The sequence below is a fragment of the Vulpes vulpes genome, chromosome 13, assembly GCF_048418805.1.
Source record: "Vulpes vulpes isolate BD-2025 chromosome 13, VulVul3, whole genome shotgun sequence".
Classification (NCBI taxonomy): domain Eukaryota; kingdom Metazoa; phylum Chordata; class Mammalia; order Carnivora; family Canidae; genus Vulpes; species Vulpes vulpes.
Window position 1 is genome coordinate 153,799,017 of NC_132792.1, and position 17,802 is coordinate 153,816,818.

At 39.5% G+C, this 17,802-nt stretch overlaps 1 protein-coding gene across 3 annotated transcripts in view; it reads right to left on the bottom strand.

Moving 5' to 3' along the window:
• Positions 1-3,570: 3,570 nt before the first annotated feature.
• LOC140595014 (membrane cofactor protein-like) overlaps positions 3,571-17,802 on the bottom strand; it is a 30,329-nt gene continuing 16,097 nt past the window's right edge. Inside the window, exons 6-11 of one of the 3 annotated variants that reach the window (XR_011996406.1) lie at positions 16,484-16,666; positions 7,935-7,985; positions 7,405-7,440; positions 6,798-6,858; positions 6,376-6,486; positions 3,571-5,063 (exon numbers count right to left, since the gene is read on the bottom strand). Coding sequence is in view for 2 of the 3 variants with exons in the window: in XM_072733365.1 (XP_072589466.1) it covers positions 5,036-5,063; positions 6,798-6,858; positions 7,405-7,440; positions 7,935-7,985; positions 16,484-16,666 (359 nt within the window). In the remaining variant the exon portion in view is untranslated. Of the gene's footprint in view, positions 5,064-6,361; positions 6,487-6,797; positions 6,859-7,404; positions 7,441-7,934; positions 7,986-16,483; positions 16,667-17,802 lie in introns of those variants that run through there. The other 2 variants (XM_072733365.1, XM_072733366.1) reach the window with 2 other exon arrangements.

A 17,802-nucleotide genomic window follows, 5' to 3' on the forward strand; every position in this document is an offset into this window, starting at 1 on the left:
CCCCAGGCACCCTGACTAAGTGCTCACCTAAAGGGCCCTGGTGGCCAGATGCGCCCTGAAGCCACCTGCCCTGAGCACCGGGATGCCGGAGCTCTTGCTTGGCTTCCATAGTTCGGCACAAGGCTTGCCACTGCCACATAAAATAATTCCATTTTTTAAAAAAAGCTTTGTAAGGGGAAGATATCTATTTAAGATGTAAATATAAGCAGCTTCTCCTGTGAACAGCAATTTTACTACCCATTTGCAAGACAGCTTGCTCCATATGCTCTATATTTGTGGCCATTTGTTCACTTTCCTAAGTGAGGAAGGAAATGAAAGAGGAAGGGGAAAAATGATTGACTACAGGCCCCAAAGTTATACTTCCTCCGTATTTAAGCAACAGGAAAAGGGTTTACCCCTTATGAAAATGTTAATTTCACAGAAGGAAAAACAGAAAGGCTTAGTTAATACTAGATCCGAAATGAAATTTAAAATCCTCTGGGAATCACAGCAATGACTGGAACCTCTAAATGACCAAGTCAAGTCAGAAGGACTCCGGGAACGTCATATGCCCGGAGAGCCCACAGGAGGGCAGCAGTGCTACGTGATATAAAGATTGACTCCCTTTAGTGCAAATTTTCCTGGATGGAATTGGAAATGGTTAAAGCAAAAGTAAGCAGAGAAAAAATTATGTAGGTGCACAGGTAGTTGGCTTTTCGTTTCTGGGAGTCAGTAGACTATGTTACATCCCGCTCTTGAGTAGAAATATGCAATTATTAAAATATATAAGAAAGTTCATTCTTGGTTAATATGTTAGCTGTCAGGCATTATTACTAAGTTTTCAAATACCAAAACTGCCTATTTTTTTTTAAGCAAAAATATTCTGAAACAATGCAAATTCAGATTCCTGCCAATCCTCTCTCTCTTCAGCATTCCTACAGGAGACTTTTTGGTAGTTACCTTAAAAGCTCCTTTGTACCTTTTATGCCAATTTGAAAAAGTATTCTGTAGTCTCTAGCTAAAGCCAAATACAGTTTAATAAATTGTTTTCTTATAGAAAACCTAATTTTCATCCAGTGCTATCAGAAAGATTGCCTCTGGTTTTTCCAACCACAAATAGCCATGTTTCGTTAACTAGGCAACATCTTATGTCTCAGACCGTATTCTGATGTAATAGGCTCAATTTAAAAAATAGCATTTCATGGAGCACATGGGTGGCTTGGTCAGTTGGGCGTCTGACTCTCAATTTCAGCTCAGGTCATGATGTCAGGGTCATGGGATCTAGCCCCGAGTGGGACTCCAGCTCAGCAGAGAGTCTGCTTGAGAGTCTCTCTCCATCTCCCTCTGCCCCTCCCCCAACTTCCTCTTTCTAAAATAAATCTTTCAAAAAATAATTTAAAAGACCCAGCATTTTGTAAATATAAGCCTTTACCTTCTGTGTTTATATGTGGAAACGGCAGTGGAGCTTGAGAATCACTAATGCAGAGCTTCTCAACCTTAGCTGCATATTAGAATCACTTGGGAAGCTTTAAAAAAAAAAATCCCTATACCCAGGCCACATCCCAGATCAAGTCCATGAGAAACTTTTGGGAGGTGGGACTCAGGCCTCTGCAAAACTCCCCAGGTGACTTCCATGTGTGACGGTGGCTCCAAAAATATCAAGGACGTTTAACAATCTGATTTAACTCGAATCTGGAAAATGACCAAGATTTTTTTTTCCCCCTGAACAAAAGCAAACCGCTATTATTAGTTAAACCAATCAGCTTTGATGCTCTCATTGTTGGGACGTGGGCTTCCAGGTCCCCCAGTGTAGCCCTGATCCCAGGACAAGGAAGGCAGGTGTCCGAGGCCCCGAGGGCTGCGGCTGCACGGGAGCAGGTGCACAGCAGGTGCGGGCGAGGCCGGGGGGCAGCTGGGGTCTCCCCGCAGGAAGGCCTCGAGGAGGACGGCAGCTCTGTGCCCCGGGACGGGAGGGGGGCGCCCAGGGCCCAGCCCGCGACACCACCTGTGCTCTGGGGGAGGACGCTCTGCCAACGCACACGTCACCACCCATTCGGTTCTCCACGGCTCACGGTTTATTTTTTGCAACATCTGAAGATCCACTTTTCAAGCAATGAACGGTAAAGACCCCTGCCCACGAGACTTCTCCTTTCACTGCAAATCCATTCTGACAGCTGTAGCAAACTGTTCACAGGTTCCAAGCGTTTCTTTCCATGGAACTTTCCATTTAAAGGTTTGCCACGCATTTGTCAATTTCTGACAGACAGAATTTATATTTACACATATACATCCATTTCCCATATAAATCTACTAAAATGAAAAATCTAAATCTGAAGCAGAAACGACTATAAAAGTCCATTTATTTTCAAAAGCATAATGATCTTTGGTTGAAAGACGCTCCATTTCGGCTTGTCAAAAATAAACAGTGCAGCCATCCCTTGCTTCTAAGCAAGTGCTACGTCCCTGAAAAGTATGTGCATGGGGATTATAATAAACTTCACCGCTGCGCTTAATTCAGATTTCCTCTTTATGTTCAAGCTTCTCTTCCCCAAGGCCCTGCCCAGATCCCCGAGGGAACACTCGCAGCGCCTCACCAACGGGCCTTTATCTGTAGGACAATTCTTAACTCTGGTCCGCGCTCCATTCCCAACCACATCCTTCTCCAGGAAACATTTCTTTGGCCTAATTTGTGCTACTAAATATATAAAAGTGCAAAACAAAACAAAAAAAGGGGAAAAGCATCATCTGAGTTCCAGGGGCCGTCCTCTGCCCATGGGGCTTCTTTGAGAGACCCTGCCTGGTGTGAGGACTCACAGGCCCCCTTCTGTTGGGCCCAAGCATCAAATGCTACCTCAGCTGTTTGCTTTTTCTGTCCCCTTGTGTGACCAAGGCAGAAACACCGTTTTCTTTTCTGAAATACGTGGCTGAATTTTTACTCTGGTTTTAGCCTGCGATGCTCCTAAAAAGTAAGATTCTGATACAACCTGAGGTTATCTGATGGATATATCCCTGCAAAACTCACCCCTTTCACATGGTATTGTCTAAAGGAAGACACCTCTTTATTCAAGTGTAGGGAGAAGATGACCCATTGCCAGAATTTAGAGTGGAATCCAATTTCCTTAAAGAGTAGAGTCCTCTTAGAGAAAACTGCAAGGCCGCAGTGTTCACTCTTCCCACCGGCTGGCATTCTTGTTAGGAGAGCCAGGGCTCTCTGATGTCGTACAGGAGTGCACAACTGATTCTGAATTCCTAATTGATTTCTCAGCCTGCTTAAAAAGTTCTCAAAAGTGCAGTACTGATGCCATACACTTTTTAGCTTCTTTAAATCACCAAGAAATTACAAATAGTTAACATATAGAATCCTACCCTATTTAGAATATTTTCCAATAGTATTCTTAGTTAAGGAAGTCAAACTCGTTCAAAATCCCAATATGCAGGTTTCTGTTTTGTAATGTTTAAGGGCAGAAGCAGCATAGACATATTCATAAAGGCATTTAACACTAAACAATATATAAAACACATCTTAGAGCTGTTGAAAGAATGAATCTTAAGGCTGGGCATTAATCTTTGAACAAAAAATATTTAAATCACTTTCTTTGCAAATGAATAATTTATTTTGAATTGTAGTTCTTTACATATGGAGAGTATTTTAAAAATTGTTTCCCCACCTATATACTACTAGGGATGCTCTGCTAAGTTGTCCTACAAGTGTCATTTAAGGGAAAACAGGCCAGATGTTCATACCAAAATTTATGCACAGTTCAAAGCAGCATCAAAGGATGGTGACTACATTTAAAACAAATTAAAATGTCAGCATTATGGCTTAGTGGTTGCACTCATGAGAGTACTAGAACTAGAAAATAAGTTCAATAGATCTCAAGATTTTAATTGGATCAAAAGATAAACTGATGCACTGGTTTGTGGAAACCATTTGGTGCATCTGCTCTGCCTCCGAGGTGGATTTACTCTGGTAAGTGGTATATTCACCTCCAACCTCCGTTCCCTAAAGGGCAACATATTCAGAAAACATCAATTAAACAGAAATTAAATCCCTCAGGCCTCAGCTGTGTGGATAAGCTAATAGGCCTCTTTCACAGAAAGACTGGGGCGGGGGGGCACTTCTGGCTGCTTCCTCAGTGCTGTGTCCTAGAGTATAGCCAGTTAATAGCTCCTTCTCTGTTACAGTCTTGCAAGCCCCATGGATGTTAGTGCCAGGCAATCAAGGGGCATTCTCTGGGTGGCAGCCACAAGCACCAAAGCCTCGGATGTGGGCACAAGCCCCCTTCTGAAAGATACCAGCAGCTGAGAGCCGGGCGGAGGGACAACAGGAAGATGGGGCCCTCCAGCCTTCATGGGCTTTGAAGAGTATTTCGGTGGCCTGCGAGGTGTGTATGACATTAGATGCCTGCCCTTCAGGCCAAAGTTTTTAAGACATGCAAATAGGTCTCTCTCACTGGAAGACAAGGTGTTTCAGACCCCTGCCTCTCCATTGTACCCTGGGGGCTTAGCCAAAGTCAATCCACAGGAGCACTACAAGAACTGTTTCTCAGTTTGCTATATATAGCCTGCTAGACAAAAACCCCATTGGCTTTCAAAGCTAGATGTTTTGCAGACCCATCTCTCCGGTGCAGGTCTTAAAGGGTGGGGTGCCAGATGTGGGGTTCAAACATTTTGCTTCCCAGGAAGCCGCTCAGAGTTGTGAGTTTCCTGCCTGACTGTGGGTTACCACTCTCGGAGGAGTTTATGGCGAGATACTATCCCAGTCTCTCCTACCCCTTTTGATGTGAATTTTTTTTTAAAGCAGGCTCCATGTCCCATGTGGGGCTTGAAGTCATGACCCCAAGGTCAAGAGTCAGATGCTCCATTGACTAAGCCAGCCAGGTGCCCCTTGATGTGTTTTATCCACCAATGTATAGGAGTCCATCCAGTTAGTTTTCAGATTTCTTTCCAAGAGAACTGCTCTGTATGTAGCTGTAGATTCCGTGCATGTGAGAAGGAGGTGAGTTTAGGGTCCTCCAACGTTGCCATCTTAAATTAAACCAGGTTTAATTTAGGCTCAGGTTGCAAGATCCATTAATTGGTAGCTGGAGAGAGTAATACTTGTTAAGGAACCAGTAAGTATTTTGATGTAGGAGAATTTAAATAAAAAGGGAAAACTGAGGAGCAGAGACTATTTTGTTTTGCTTTGCTGAGAAGTTCTTTCTACACAAAACTTATGGACTTGTACAAATAGTCCACTGACAATATTTCCTACTCACTACTATTGTGTATTTGTAATTTAAAAGATATACTACTGATTGAGAAATCCAATATACATTTCATGCGTTCTACAAATATAAGACTGAAGATTCAAATGAAGGCTTTGTGACTTAAAAAGGATAAGCAATAATATAAAAAACTTTGAGTTCTTTATGTAAAAAATGTACTAAACCAAATGATTAATATAAAGACAAAATATATCATAAAACCATGAATACCAAGAGCCTTAAAATGATTAGATTTGGGGTGACTGGGTGTTTCAGGCAGTTAAGCATTTGCCTTGAGCTCAGGTCATGGTCCTAGGGTCCTGGGATGGAGCCTCACATCGGGCTCTCTGTTCAGTGGGGAGTCTGCTTCTCCCTCTCCCTCTGCTCTCTCACTCTATCTCTCAAGTAAGTTAGTAAGTAAATAAATAAATAAATCTTTTTAAAAATTGTTAGGTTTGGGGATCCCTGGGTGGCGCAGCGGTTTGGCGCCTGACTTTGGCCCAGGGCGCGATCCTGGAGACCCGGGATCGAGTCCCACGTCGGGCTCCCGGTGCATGGAGCCTGCTTCTCCCTCCGCCTGTGTCTCTGCCTCTCTCTCTCTCTCTCTGTGACTATCATAAATAAATAAAAAATTTAAAAAAAAAATTGTTAGGTTTGATCTTAAAGCTATTTCCAAAGCTACAGGGAAAGAAAATTCCTAAAAAAAAAAAAAAAAAAAAAAAAAGAATCACTACAAATCAGACATTTCAAAGTACCTAATCTTGGTCTATGCTCTAGGATTTGTCCTACGTCTTTTGCTAAATTGAAAGAGATTTCATTAAAATTTAAGTTTGATGTTTAAAAACTCTATTCTCCCTAGAAGATACGTACTTGTACACTTTTTTTTATGATAAGCCTCCTCTTTTTTGCTGTTCTATAGATTAAAAAAAAGAATAGAGCTGATGCAGTGCCTTGTAAATCTTACCCCTCAGTAATGTTAATAAACCCCATCAGTTTTATGGCAACCTAGTAAATTAAGAGAACGTAAGAGGGAAATGAAATGGTGCTGCTCTTCCTTCCCCAGTTTAACAAGGATATAAGTATCCACTCTAAATAAAAGCAAATCAGGTTGGGCATTTGCATGAGAACCTACATACCTTTTTATAATTACCTGAGTTGCATAGACAGATGGAAACTTCCATCGTAAAAATTCCAGTGCATACAACCATCCCAAGTCTTCACAGTGAACGGTTCTAAATCTAATCTCGGCCACTAGTCCAATCTAGGAAATAGGGTAAAGCTGGGTAGGGAAGGCGCCAGAATGGTCCATGATTTGATACATATTTTAAATCTCAAATCCCACAGAAATGTTTCTTGCAGTCCTAATAGCTGGAGCCACTCTGCGAGGGATCTGGGTGCAGTGACAGTAAAAGCAGCCAGAGATTGTTTCAGTAAACACATGCAACCAGGATGGCACACTCACAAAGGCATAGTTTTCAAAAAAGACAGCATGCGGGACAAATAAAAAAGCTGCACAAAAGTATGTCAAGAGTGAGAAGGATTATGAGCTGGAAGAAATATACTTTAATTTACCCTTTCTTCTCCCTTTTAAGACATCTGTACAGGCAGGTGCAAAGTACCACGATGCCAACAACTGTAAGAAACCGGGAAAGGACATTGAACTCTGAGAATGGATTGCCAAGACTCAAAATTTAGCAGCAGAAATAAGTAAGTGTCGGTTGCATTTCAGTGGTCAGAAAAATGTTATTTTATTTAAGCACATTATCTATTTACATTCTGTCTGGACTCTTCACTATCTAAAGTCCATTCCCTGGAGTCACTTGAACAGTCCACAGTAAACCACAGAAGAATCATTGCTTAGTTTAGAAAATTACCCAAAGCATCTTTGGGACACAAACTCATGACCAATCATCCCAAAAACACATGTAGTGTTTAGTAGGCTTTGTTACTAAGTGGACACATACAGTATAAAAGGACATACATCCACCAGCAAAACGTAGTGTGTAGTGTAGTAGTGTGTAGTGTATCAGTGTATCATATACAAGGTCAGGCTGTTCTAGACTGGTGTACTTCATTTCAAGCTATATAAACTATAGATACTGAAAAGTCATTTAAAAAATAACACACTTCTTGGCAGTCATATTTTGATTTAAGTGGCATCGGCGTTTGGGCTACTTACGGATAGTGAGAACAATCACAGCAAGGATGCCTACATCTGAGAAAAAATGAAAACAGTTTGAAGATTGAGCACACAAGGGTCCCAGGGGGTAGCTGCATCTAACTTAGATCAGATCATCTATATGCTATGGCAACAGAACTGTTGCTCAGGTTAGTTTGAGCACAAGTGCTAGTACATCCAGCTCATTCTGATCACAGAACTCTTTTTATCAGATTTAGGATGGACTTTGTGAAACTCTTCAGCAGAATCTGACTTTTCATTGTTTTGTGCTGTCAGTACTACACCAGGGTATTTAGTAAAGCTCATGAGGACCATTAGAATTCCCTAAATTAGAGTAAATTACCTACAGGTCTCCATACATAGTACCACTTACATTTATTATCTTATCTAGACTACTAAAATAATTGTAAATGTCAAATGTTGTGAAACTTTGTTCCTTCCTTAACTACAAATAATTGGAACACAATAGATATGTCCAGGTAGAACTCCAAGACCTCATAATGCAGACTAATTAGTAGTCAAAATTATACCTAATTCTTCAGAGTCTTCAACTGATAGATATTCGTTGGACTCAGGATAACCTAGGGATAAAAATGGAAATAAGTAAAAAAGAAAGACAGATGAAAGCTGAAAGATCCATAAATTCACTGATTTTTGTTTTTTGCCTTTGTATAAAACTACTTATAATTTCATTTTCCCTAATGTTTCTCAGTAAGATTGGTATCATAAATTATAAATTTATTTTTTTCTATTTTTTAATAATAAATTTGTTTTTATCGGTGTTCAATTTGCCAACATACAGAATAACAACCAGTGCTCATCCCGTCAAGTGCCCCCCTCAGTGCCCACCACCCAGTCATCCCCACACCCCGCCCACTTCCCCTTCCACCACCCCTAGTTCATTTCCCAGAGTTAGGAGTCTTCCATGTTCTGTCTCCCTTTCTGATATTTCCTACCCATTTTTTCTCCCTTCGCCTCTATTCCCTTTCACTATTATTTATATTCCCCAAATGAATGAGACCATATAATGTTTGTCCTTCTCTGATTGACTTATTTCACTCAGCATAATACCCTCCAGGTCCATCCACGTGGAAGCAAATGGTGGGTATTTGTCATTTCTAATGGCTGAGTAATATTCCATTGTATACATAAACCACATCTTCTTTATCCATCATCTTTCGATGGACACCGAGGCTCCTTCCACAGTTTGGCTATTGTGGCCATTGCTGATAGAAACATCGGGGTGCAGGTGTCCCGACGTTTCATTGCATCTGAATCTTTGGGGTAAATCCCCAACAGTGCAATTGCTGGGTCGTAGGGCAGGTCTATTTTTAACTCTTTGAGGAACCTCCACACAGTTTTCCAGAGTGGCTGCACCAGTTCACATTCCCACCAACAGTGCAGGAGGGTTCCCCTTTCTCCACATCCTCTCCAACGTTTGTGGTTTCCTGCCTTGTTAATTTTCCCCATTCTCACTGGTGTGAGGTGGGATCTCATTGTGGTTTTGATGTGTATTTCCCTGATGGCAAGTGATGCAGAGCATTTTCTCATGTGCGTGTTGGCCATGTCTATGTCTTCCTCTGTGAGATTTCTCTTCATGTCTTTTGCCCATTTCCTGATTGGATTGTTTGTTTCTTTGGTGTTGAGTTTAAGAAGTTCTTTATAGATCTTGGAAACTAGCCCTTTATCTGATATGTCATTTGCAAATATCTTCTCCCATTCTGTAGGTTGTCTTTTAGTTTTGTTGACTGTATCCTTTGCTGTGCAAAAGCTTCTTACCTTGATGAAGTACCAATAGTTCATTTTTGCTTTTGTTTCTTTTGCCTTCGTGGATGTATCTTGCAAGAAGTTACTGTGGTTGAGTTCAAAAAGGGTGTTGCCTGTGTTCTCCTCTAGGATTTTGATGGAATCTAGTCTCACATTTATATCTTTCATCCATTTTGAGTTTATCTTTGTGTATGGTGAAAGAGAGTGGTCTAGTCTCATTCCTCTGCATGTGGATGTCCAATTTTCCCAGCACCATTTATTGAAGAGACTAGACTGTCTTTCTTCCAGTGGATAGTCTTTCCTCCTTTGTTGAATATTAGTTGACCATAAAGTTGAGGGTCGACTTCTGGATTCTCTATTCTGTTCCAATGATCTATGTGTCTGTTTTTGTGCCAGTACGTAAATTATAAATTTATATTTGATGTCATCAACAACCTTCTTCCTGCCCACTGATATTTCCTGTGGACAGTTTTCTATTGTCACAGGAAATATTCTGTGTAGTGGAAGCAAATATTGGGCTATCATATCCTCCAAATTAGCCTGAATTCAACATGATTCTACTTAAAATTAAAATACAGAGGAGGACGTTACAACAGTTTCAAAGTTGGTCTGGAATAGAAAGACTTTTCAACCTAACAAAAGCCATTTGTGAAAACTCCATGACCAACATATTTAATAGTGAAAGGCTAAAGTTTTTCCCTAAAGGTCAGGAGCAGGAGAGGGCGCCTGTGTTTGCCACTTCTATTCAACATAATATTGTAAGTTTATATCAGAGCAATTAGGTAAAAAAGAAATAAAAGACATCTAAATTGGGAAAAAATAAAATGATCTCTGTTCATAGATGACGCGATCTTTTGCATAGAAAACTCCAAGGATTACACAGAGACATACACACACCACAAACTTGGTAGAACTACTAAATGAATTCAGTAAAGTTGTAGGACAAAGTCAACACGTGAAAATCAACTGCATTTCTACACTAAAAGGAAGCAATCCAAAAAGGAAATTAAGAAAACAATTCCATTTACAATTGAATCAAAAAGAGTAAAAGACTGAAATAAACATGTATACTGAAAAACTATAAAATATTGTAGAAAGAAATTTAAAAAGACACAAAGGGAAAGCAATCCTGTGTTCATGGATTGGAGGATCTACTAATGTTAAGATGTATATATGATACAAAGCAATCTACAGATGAAGTGCAACCCCTATCAAAATCCTAATGATGCTCTTTGCAGAAATAGAAAAATCCATCCAAAAATTCATTTAGAATCTCAAGGGACTAGGAATAGTCAAGGCAATCATGAAAAGAGAAAGCAAACGTGAAAGGAGTCATACTTCCTGATTTAAAAACTTACTATAAAACTACAGTAATCAAACAGAATGGCACTGGCATTCAGACCAATGGACTAGAAGCCAAAAAATAGACCTTTGCGTATATAGTCAAGTAATTCTCCACAAGGGTGCTGATAACATTTGATAGGGAAAGAGAAATCTTTTTCACAAATGGTTTTGAAAACTGGATAATCACATACACAAAAGGATGAATTTTAACTCTTGCCGTACACCAAACACGAAAATTAATTCAAAATGGATCAAAGATGCTAAAGATCTAAAACTATAAAACCCTTCGAAGCAAATAAGAGCACATGCTTCATGATGTTGAATCTGACAACGATTTATTGAATGTGACACCAATAGCATAGGCAACAAAATAAAACAGATAGATTAGACCGCATCAAAACTAAAAACTTTTGTGCATCAAAGGAAACTAACAATAGAGTGAAAAAACAGCCAAGAGAATGGGAGAAAACACCTGAAACTCATGTAATAAGGGAGTAATGTCCAAAATATAAAATGAACTCCTAAAACTCAAAAATAAAACAAAAGCCCAACCCATCAACAATGGACAAAGGACTTAGACATTTCTCCAAAGAAGATATGCAAGTGGCCAATAAGCACAGGGAAAGATGTGTAACACATTATTAATCATTAGGGGAATGCAAATAAAAACCACAGTGAGATACTACCTCATGTATATTACCTAACATATATTATGGTAGCGATTATCAAAAAGCAGAAAATAGGGCGCCTGGGTGGTTCAATGGTTGAGCATCTGCCTTTGGTGCAGGTTGTGATCTGGGGGTCCTGGGATCGAGTTTTGCATCGGGCTCCCCGCAGGGAATGAGAAACATTACTCAGAGTAGCCAAAGCGTCTATCAGCAGATGGAAAAATACGCAAAATATACAAAACCAATGTAATATTATTCAGCCATCAAAAGGAACAAAACTCTGATATATGGTACCAGGTGGGCGAAACTTGAACACATCATGCCAAGTGAGATGTGGCAGAAATGATTTCAATGATTTTCACTATAAAATACCTAGACTGGCCAAATTCCTAAAGACAGAAAACAGAATTGTTACCAGGGCTGGTGGGGGGAGAGTTACTGTTAAATGAATGTAACGTTTCAATTGGAGATGATAGAAAAGTTTTAGAGATGGCTGGTAGCGATGGTTACAAACAATGTGGGTGCATTTCATGCCACTGAAATGTACACTTACCATGGTTAAAATAGTAATAAAATATAATAAAAGCTTATCTTTTATTAACATACAGAATGGTCCAAATATTTCTGAAAAGGTGTTCCTGCCACATATTAAAACAGATCATAGTTCTGTTAGAGTGGGGAGAAAAAAAGAACAATTCAGTGCTGCCCTGAGAATTGTCAGAGTCCAAGGAAACAGAAAGATGACCAGAAGACCTATGAATTTAATGACAAAAAAAGTGGCTCTTGAAAATTGTTGGAGAGAGGACAATTTACTCAACAGATGTCCCTCCTTGGCCACCGGGTGGGGGTGGGTGGAGGAGACAGGAACGCTGTCTCATTCCATGCACCATAATGAATTTCAGATGCACCAATGATTTAAATGCAAAGACTGTAATCAGAACTCAGGGTTAAAATGTTTATAAAGTTGTAGCATGGGGAAAGCCTAAAACTTTTATAAGGAAGACACTACATGTGTAGCCATTAGGGAAAAGATCATTACATCTGCTAATCCATCTATCTATTGATATGAAATAACTACACGTGTAAAAGAACACTAACAGAATAGCTAACCAAATCAATATGGTTTACATTTCAAGGTCATCATTGAAGAAAATGGCAGTAAATCTAAATACAACCGCCATATAAGACATTAAATGGAAAAAGTGCAAGTTTCAGAAAAATATATACAATATGATGTCAATTTTATTTAAGATAAAAGTTGTCCAATATATGTATAACTACATATAGAAGGACACTGATGTACAGAAATAGACACCCTAAACTATTAACTATGATTAATTCAGTTAATCAACTAGAGAAAAAAAGAAGGGTAATTCTTCACTCTGTACACTTTCACAATGTTTGAAAATTTACAAAAATATATTTGTATGCCACTCATGCAACAAAAAGTTATAAAAAGCAATCTAGAGGTGCCTGAGTGGCTCAGTCAATTAAGCATCTGCCTTTGGCTGAGGTCATATTCTGGGGTCCAGGGGTGGAACTCCGCCCCCATCAGGCTCCCTGCTCAGCAGGCGTCTGCTTCTCCTTCTCCCCTTCTCTCCTCATGCTCTTTTTCCTTCCTTTCTCTTCAAATAAATAGATAAAATATTTTCAAAAAAAGCAATCTATAACCAATTGAATACAATAAAAAAATATTAAAATAAAATTGACTAGTGAAAATAAGGCCAAAAAGCCCCTGAAAAAAAATGTTCACTTCATATTAGAAGGGTTTTAACTTATAATAACGAGCTTTCACAAATCAACAAGAAAAATATTTTAGAAACCTAATTTCAAAAAATGAGCAAAAGGCATGGATAAATCAATGTAGACCAAAAATGTTCAGCTTCATTGGTACTTAAAAAATGCAGGGATGCCTGGGTGGCTCAGCAGTTAAGCATCTGTCTTTGGCTCAGGGCATGATCCTGGAGACCTGGGATCGAGTCCCATGTCAGGCTCTCTGCATGGAGCCTGCTTATCCCTCCGCCTGTGTCTCTGCCTCTCTCTCTCTCTCTCTCATGAATAAATAAATAAGATTTATTTTAAAAATGCAAATTATAACAAGATATAACTTTGCACTCATCATCTTATAAAGTTGTTAGCAATATAAGCAGGAGAAAGAATTACTGAACCTGGATATCTTGAAACTGGAGGTTTGGTTGGATGAGTAGGTTTGAAAACTGGGAAAAGAAATTTGATTCAATTCACCAGCCTTATCAATATAAAATTATGGATTTAATTTTGATTTTTTATTTTTTTTATTTTTTTTAAATTTATTTATGATAGTCACAGAGAGATAGAGAGAGAGGCAGAGACACAGGCAGAGGGAGAAGCAGGCTCCATGCACCGGGAGCCTGACGTGGGATTCGATCCCGGGTCTCCAGGATCACGCCCTGGGCCAAAGGCAGGCGCCAAACCGCTGCGCCACCCAGGGATCCCCTGATTTTTTATTTTTAAAAAGGATTCATTATTTCTCAAAATGAAAAACACACATGCTTTCGAAGCTTTGCAATTCTACTTCTGGGGATTTAACCTAATATATATCTGCATAAGTACACAAGATCATTCACTACAGCTTTGTATTTTATATGGAAATCCTGGAAGTTAACTGATAATAAACCATAAAAATAATGTGTTCGGAGTAAACACATCTTTAAAAAAAAAAACATCCAAGTGGTATCATACTACATAAGACATATCTTTTTTCTTCTCTGCCTAGTATTTCTTGGGCTTTTTAAAAAATATTTGCACATTTAGATATGCCTTAACACCATTCTATGTTGCTGATCTTTTGATAGACTTTCTCAATTGATGATAAAAAATGACAATCCCATGGAGAGTTTTGATTTTATTTTTGAAAAAGATCCCTGTAGCTTCTCCTCTCCAAAAGCTTTTTCTCATGATTCTTCCAAAAACTAAACTCTATCAGTTTTTTATAAATCTCTTATGAAATGTTTATGGTTCAACTCCTTCAAAAGAGCATATCAACAAACATAGTATACCACAGTGTGTATACCCACCAGGACCATGTGAGTAAACATGGATGGGTCAAGGAATATAAATTTCACATGCAATCTTATTTTATCAGCCCACCAACCATTTATTTCCCCTAAGCCTCACAGCACTCAACTAAAGTACACAAGGAGGCTATCTGGTACTAGGTTTACAGGAATTATAAAAAGAAGTGTTCTCATTACCATGTTAACATGCATAATTCTTCCAAATCCTTTGAAATAGTATGGCCATAGGAAATATACAAACAAATTAAAAGCCAATAATCATGATATGTTTGAGTTCAACACCTTCATGACATAGGAAATTAGAGTCCACAGAAATGAGGTTATCCGAATAAGCAGAGCCAATCAAAACCGTGAGTGAGGTCAGCCCAGGCTAATGCTCTTCCCACTATTCCTAACATCTCCTTCTTTCTGCTGCAAAGAGAGGCCAGAGACAGCAGCACTGAAATCAGGAATATATTTCCTTCCATCATAGTAAAATCATCTTTCAAGTCTTAAGTAGAGTAGCTGACAAGCAGTCTCTGAAAGAAATCTCCATTTCATTTCAATGAATGAAGATTTTTCCAGGCTTTTGGTTGCTATGAAATTTAGGTGCAGTTGCCAAATAAAGATGCCCAGTGAAGAAAAAAAGAATGATTGTATGAAGCAGGAAGGGATGGGGCTGGAGGAAGACATACAGGTCTTATTCTGGAGACAACAGAAATTTCCCAGTTTAAATTGTGCTACATAGGACACCGGGGTGGCTCAGTGGGTTAAGCGTCTATCTGCCTTCAGCTTAGGTCATGATCCCGGGTCCTGGGAATGAGCCCCACATCAGGCTCCCTGCTTAGGGGGGAATCTCCTTCTCCCTCTCTCTCTGCCCCTCTCTATGCTTGTGTGCTCTCTCTCTCTCTCAAATAAAATAAAATCTTAAAAAATATATACTTTGCTACATAAAAAAACAAAAACTAAGCTGATTGCGGTCCAGCAATTGAGACATAGTCCTGGACCAGGAAGATACCCTAAAGGAGCTAACAGATTACATCACTTTTAAAAGGAATAAAACAGCAAATGCAATGACACAGAAAACATGCATGTTAAAAAACAGAAGCTATAGGCCTTCTTCACTAATATTAATTCGAGTGATCCTGTAAGTCATATAAGCTACCTTTAGGAGCTTCCTATATGCCAGGTACTGTGCTAAGTGCTAAATGCATCCCATCTGCACTTTATGTAACTTGCCCAGCTTTACACACCTGTTTATATCTGCAGACTACACCAAATAATTTTAGAATAATTAGATATAACAACTGAAATGACTATACACATATCCTTCATCCTTTCATTACTAAAAATGATGAAAGAGTGTAAATCACATGAATGTAAAGGATTTTTGTAAAACATAAGCAGGAAAGTACTAATCTGAATGACTCAAAATTAGAGGCTTTATGGGGATCCCTGGGTGGCTCAGTGGTTTGGCGCCTGCCTTTGGCCCAGGGTACGATCCTGGAGTCCCAGGATTGAGTCCCGCATCAGGCTCCCTGCATGGAGCCTGCTTCTCCCTCTGCCTGTGTCTTTGCCTCTCTCTCTCTCTCTCTCTCTCTCTCTCTCTCTCTCTGTCTATCATGAATAAATAAATACAATCTTAAAAAAAATTAGAGGCTTTACATTGGGAGAAGTTGGTACTGAAAAACACAATGATGTAGAACCAACTACTTGGGAATTACTGCTTTCATTTCATTTATATGAATTATACCTTTTATTGTTGACCTATAAATGTAAAAATTTTCATGTTTCAATTCACTCTAAAAGTGGCTGCTATGCATTCTTATACATAAAAATACTACACAAGGGGCGCCTGGGTGGCTCACTCAGTTAAGCATCTGCTTTCAGCTCAGGTTGTGATCCCAGGGTCCTGGAATAGAGCTCCACATCCGGCTCCTTGCTCATCAGGGAGCCTGCTTCTCCCTCTCTCTTTGCCTGCCGCTCCCCCTGCTTGTGCTCTCCCTCTCTCTCTCCTTCCGTCAAATAAATAAATAAAGTCTTAAAAAAATACTATACAGGAGAAATTTATATACCTGACATATTAAGACCCTATGAAAATATACAGAATCACAACATAGAAATTATGTCATGTCTCAGTCATGGAAATAAATACAAGACGGAGTTAAATACTAAAATTTCCTTTTCTCAGTGATTCAGTATCACCGATATATAATGTCAAAGAAATAAAAACTAAAACAAAAAGATGGAAAAAGACATTTGTACCTTTAATACATTTTGGTATTTTAGGATCCCAAGTACTATTCTCACCACAGAACACTCTGTTGCTGCCATTAAGATAGAAGCCTGGGAGGCATTCAAGTAGAACCGTTGCTTGGTAGTAATATTTTTCTTTGATTCCTGATGTCAGTCTTCCATGTTCAATTACTGGATAGTCACATTTGACCACTGAAAAATACAGAAACTCTAGAATTAATGGAAAGCTACTTTAGCACAGGATCAGAAAAAATTGTGCAAAATAATAATTCCCAGTGTGAAGAAAAATACAAGGAATGAATGGTAAGATGTTAATTAAAAGGAAAAAAAAAACTACGTAAGAACCTGGTGTATATATGTATATTTTAACTCCAGGGAAATGGATTTAGAAAAATCTAGTAACTATTTTCCTCCTAGAGAAGACTAACATTATAGTTTATTGGCTTTCCTACATTTTTTCCCATTAGTGACAAGTTTTGAGAGAGGTCTGACTGCCACATACACATTTGGGGTAAGTTCAAGAGCAACTTTTGATCATCCTTTGCTCTAGGGATTTTTTTAAAGGTCATGCTGACACTGATTGCAGTACCCTGCTTTCCCAGGAAAGCAGGAAACACATACTCTTCTGAAAAAGTAATACTTGAGCTCAAACTTAAAACTGTACCTGTGTGCAGGTAGCCATGCACACATACGCAGAAAGGTCGTTCTCAGGGAGCAACAACATACACAAACAGGGATTTGCAAGAAATGGAAAGGCCAGTGGACTTAGGGCAGCGTTTTCCAAACATCTTGGCCTGCAGCCTAGAGATCAAATGGCACATTTTACCCTGCAAACCAGTATGTGAGCAGACAGGCCTGAAATACAAGTTAGCCTCATGCCAGTGGACTCTGCTCAATTTCCCATTCTACTCTGCTTCTTACCAAGTAAACTACTGGTCATGACCTGATAGATCGCTCTCAGGATCCACTAAGGGGCTTGGCAGATTTTGGAACCAAAAACCAACACCACAGGGTTGGGGCAGGGACTACAACAGAACATCCTAGGACGTTCAATCTGACCAACAGACAAGGGCCAGAAAGAGGAGAGCCTTTTCAACCAGAGGACTGCTCTTCCTCTGTTCCCCAGGGTTCTGTCTTTCCATCAGCTCTCATTCCCCTTCTGCCTGAGGAACTTCCTGTAGCAATTCCCATAGTGCAGGCCGGCTCATGACAAATTTCCTTGGCGTGGGTTTATCTCAGAAGGTTTCATTTCATCACCTTCAGCCTTGAAAGACTTCTCCTTGATGGAGAATTCTAGATTACGTGTTTTGGGGTTTTTCCAGCACGCT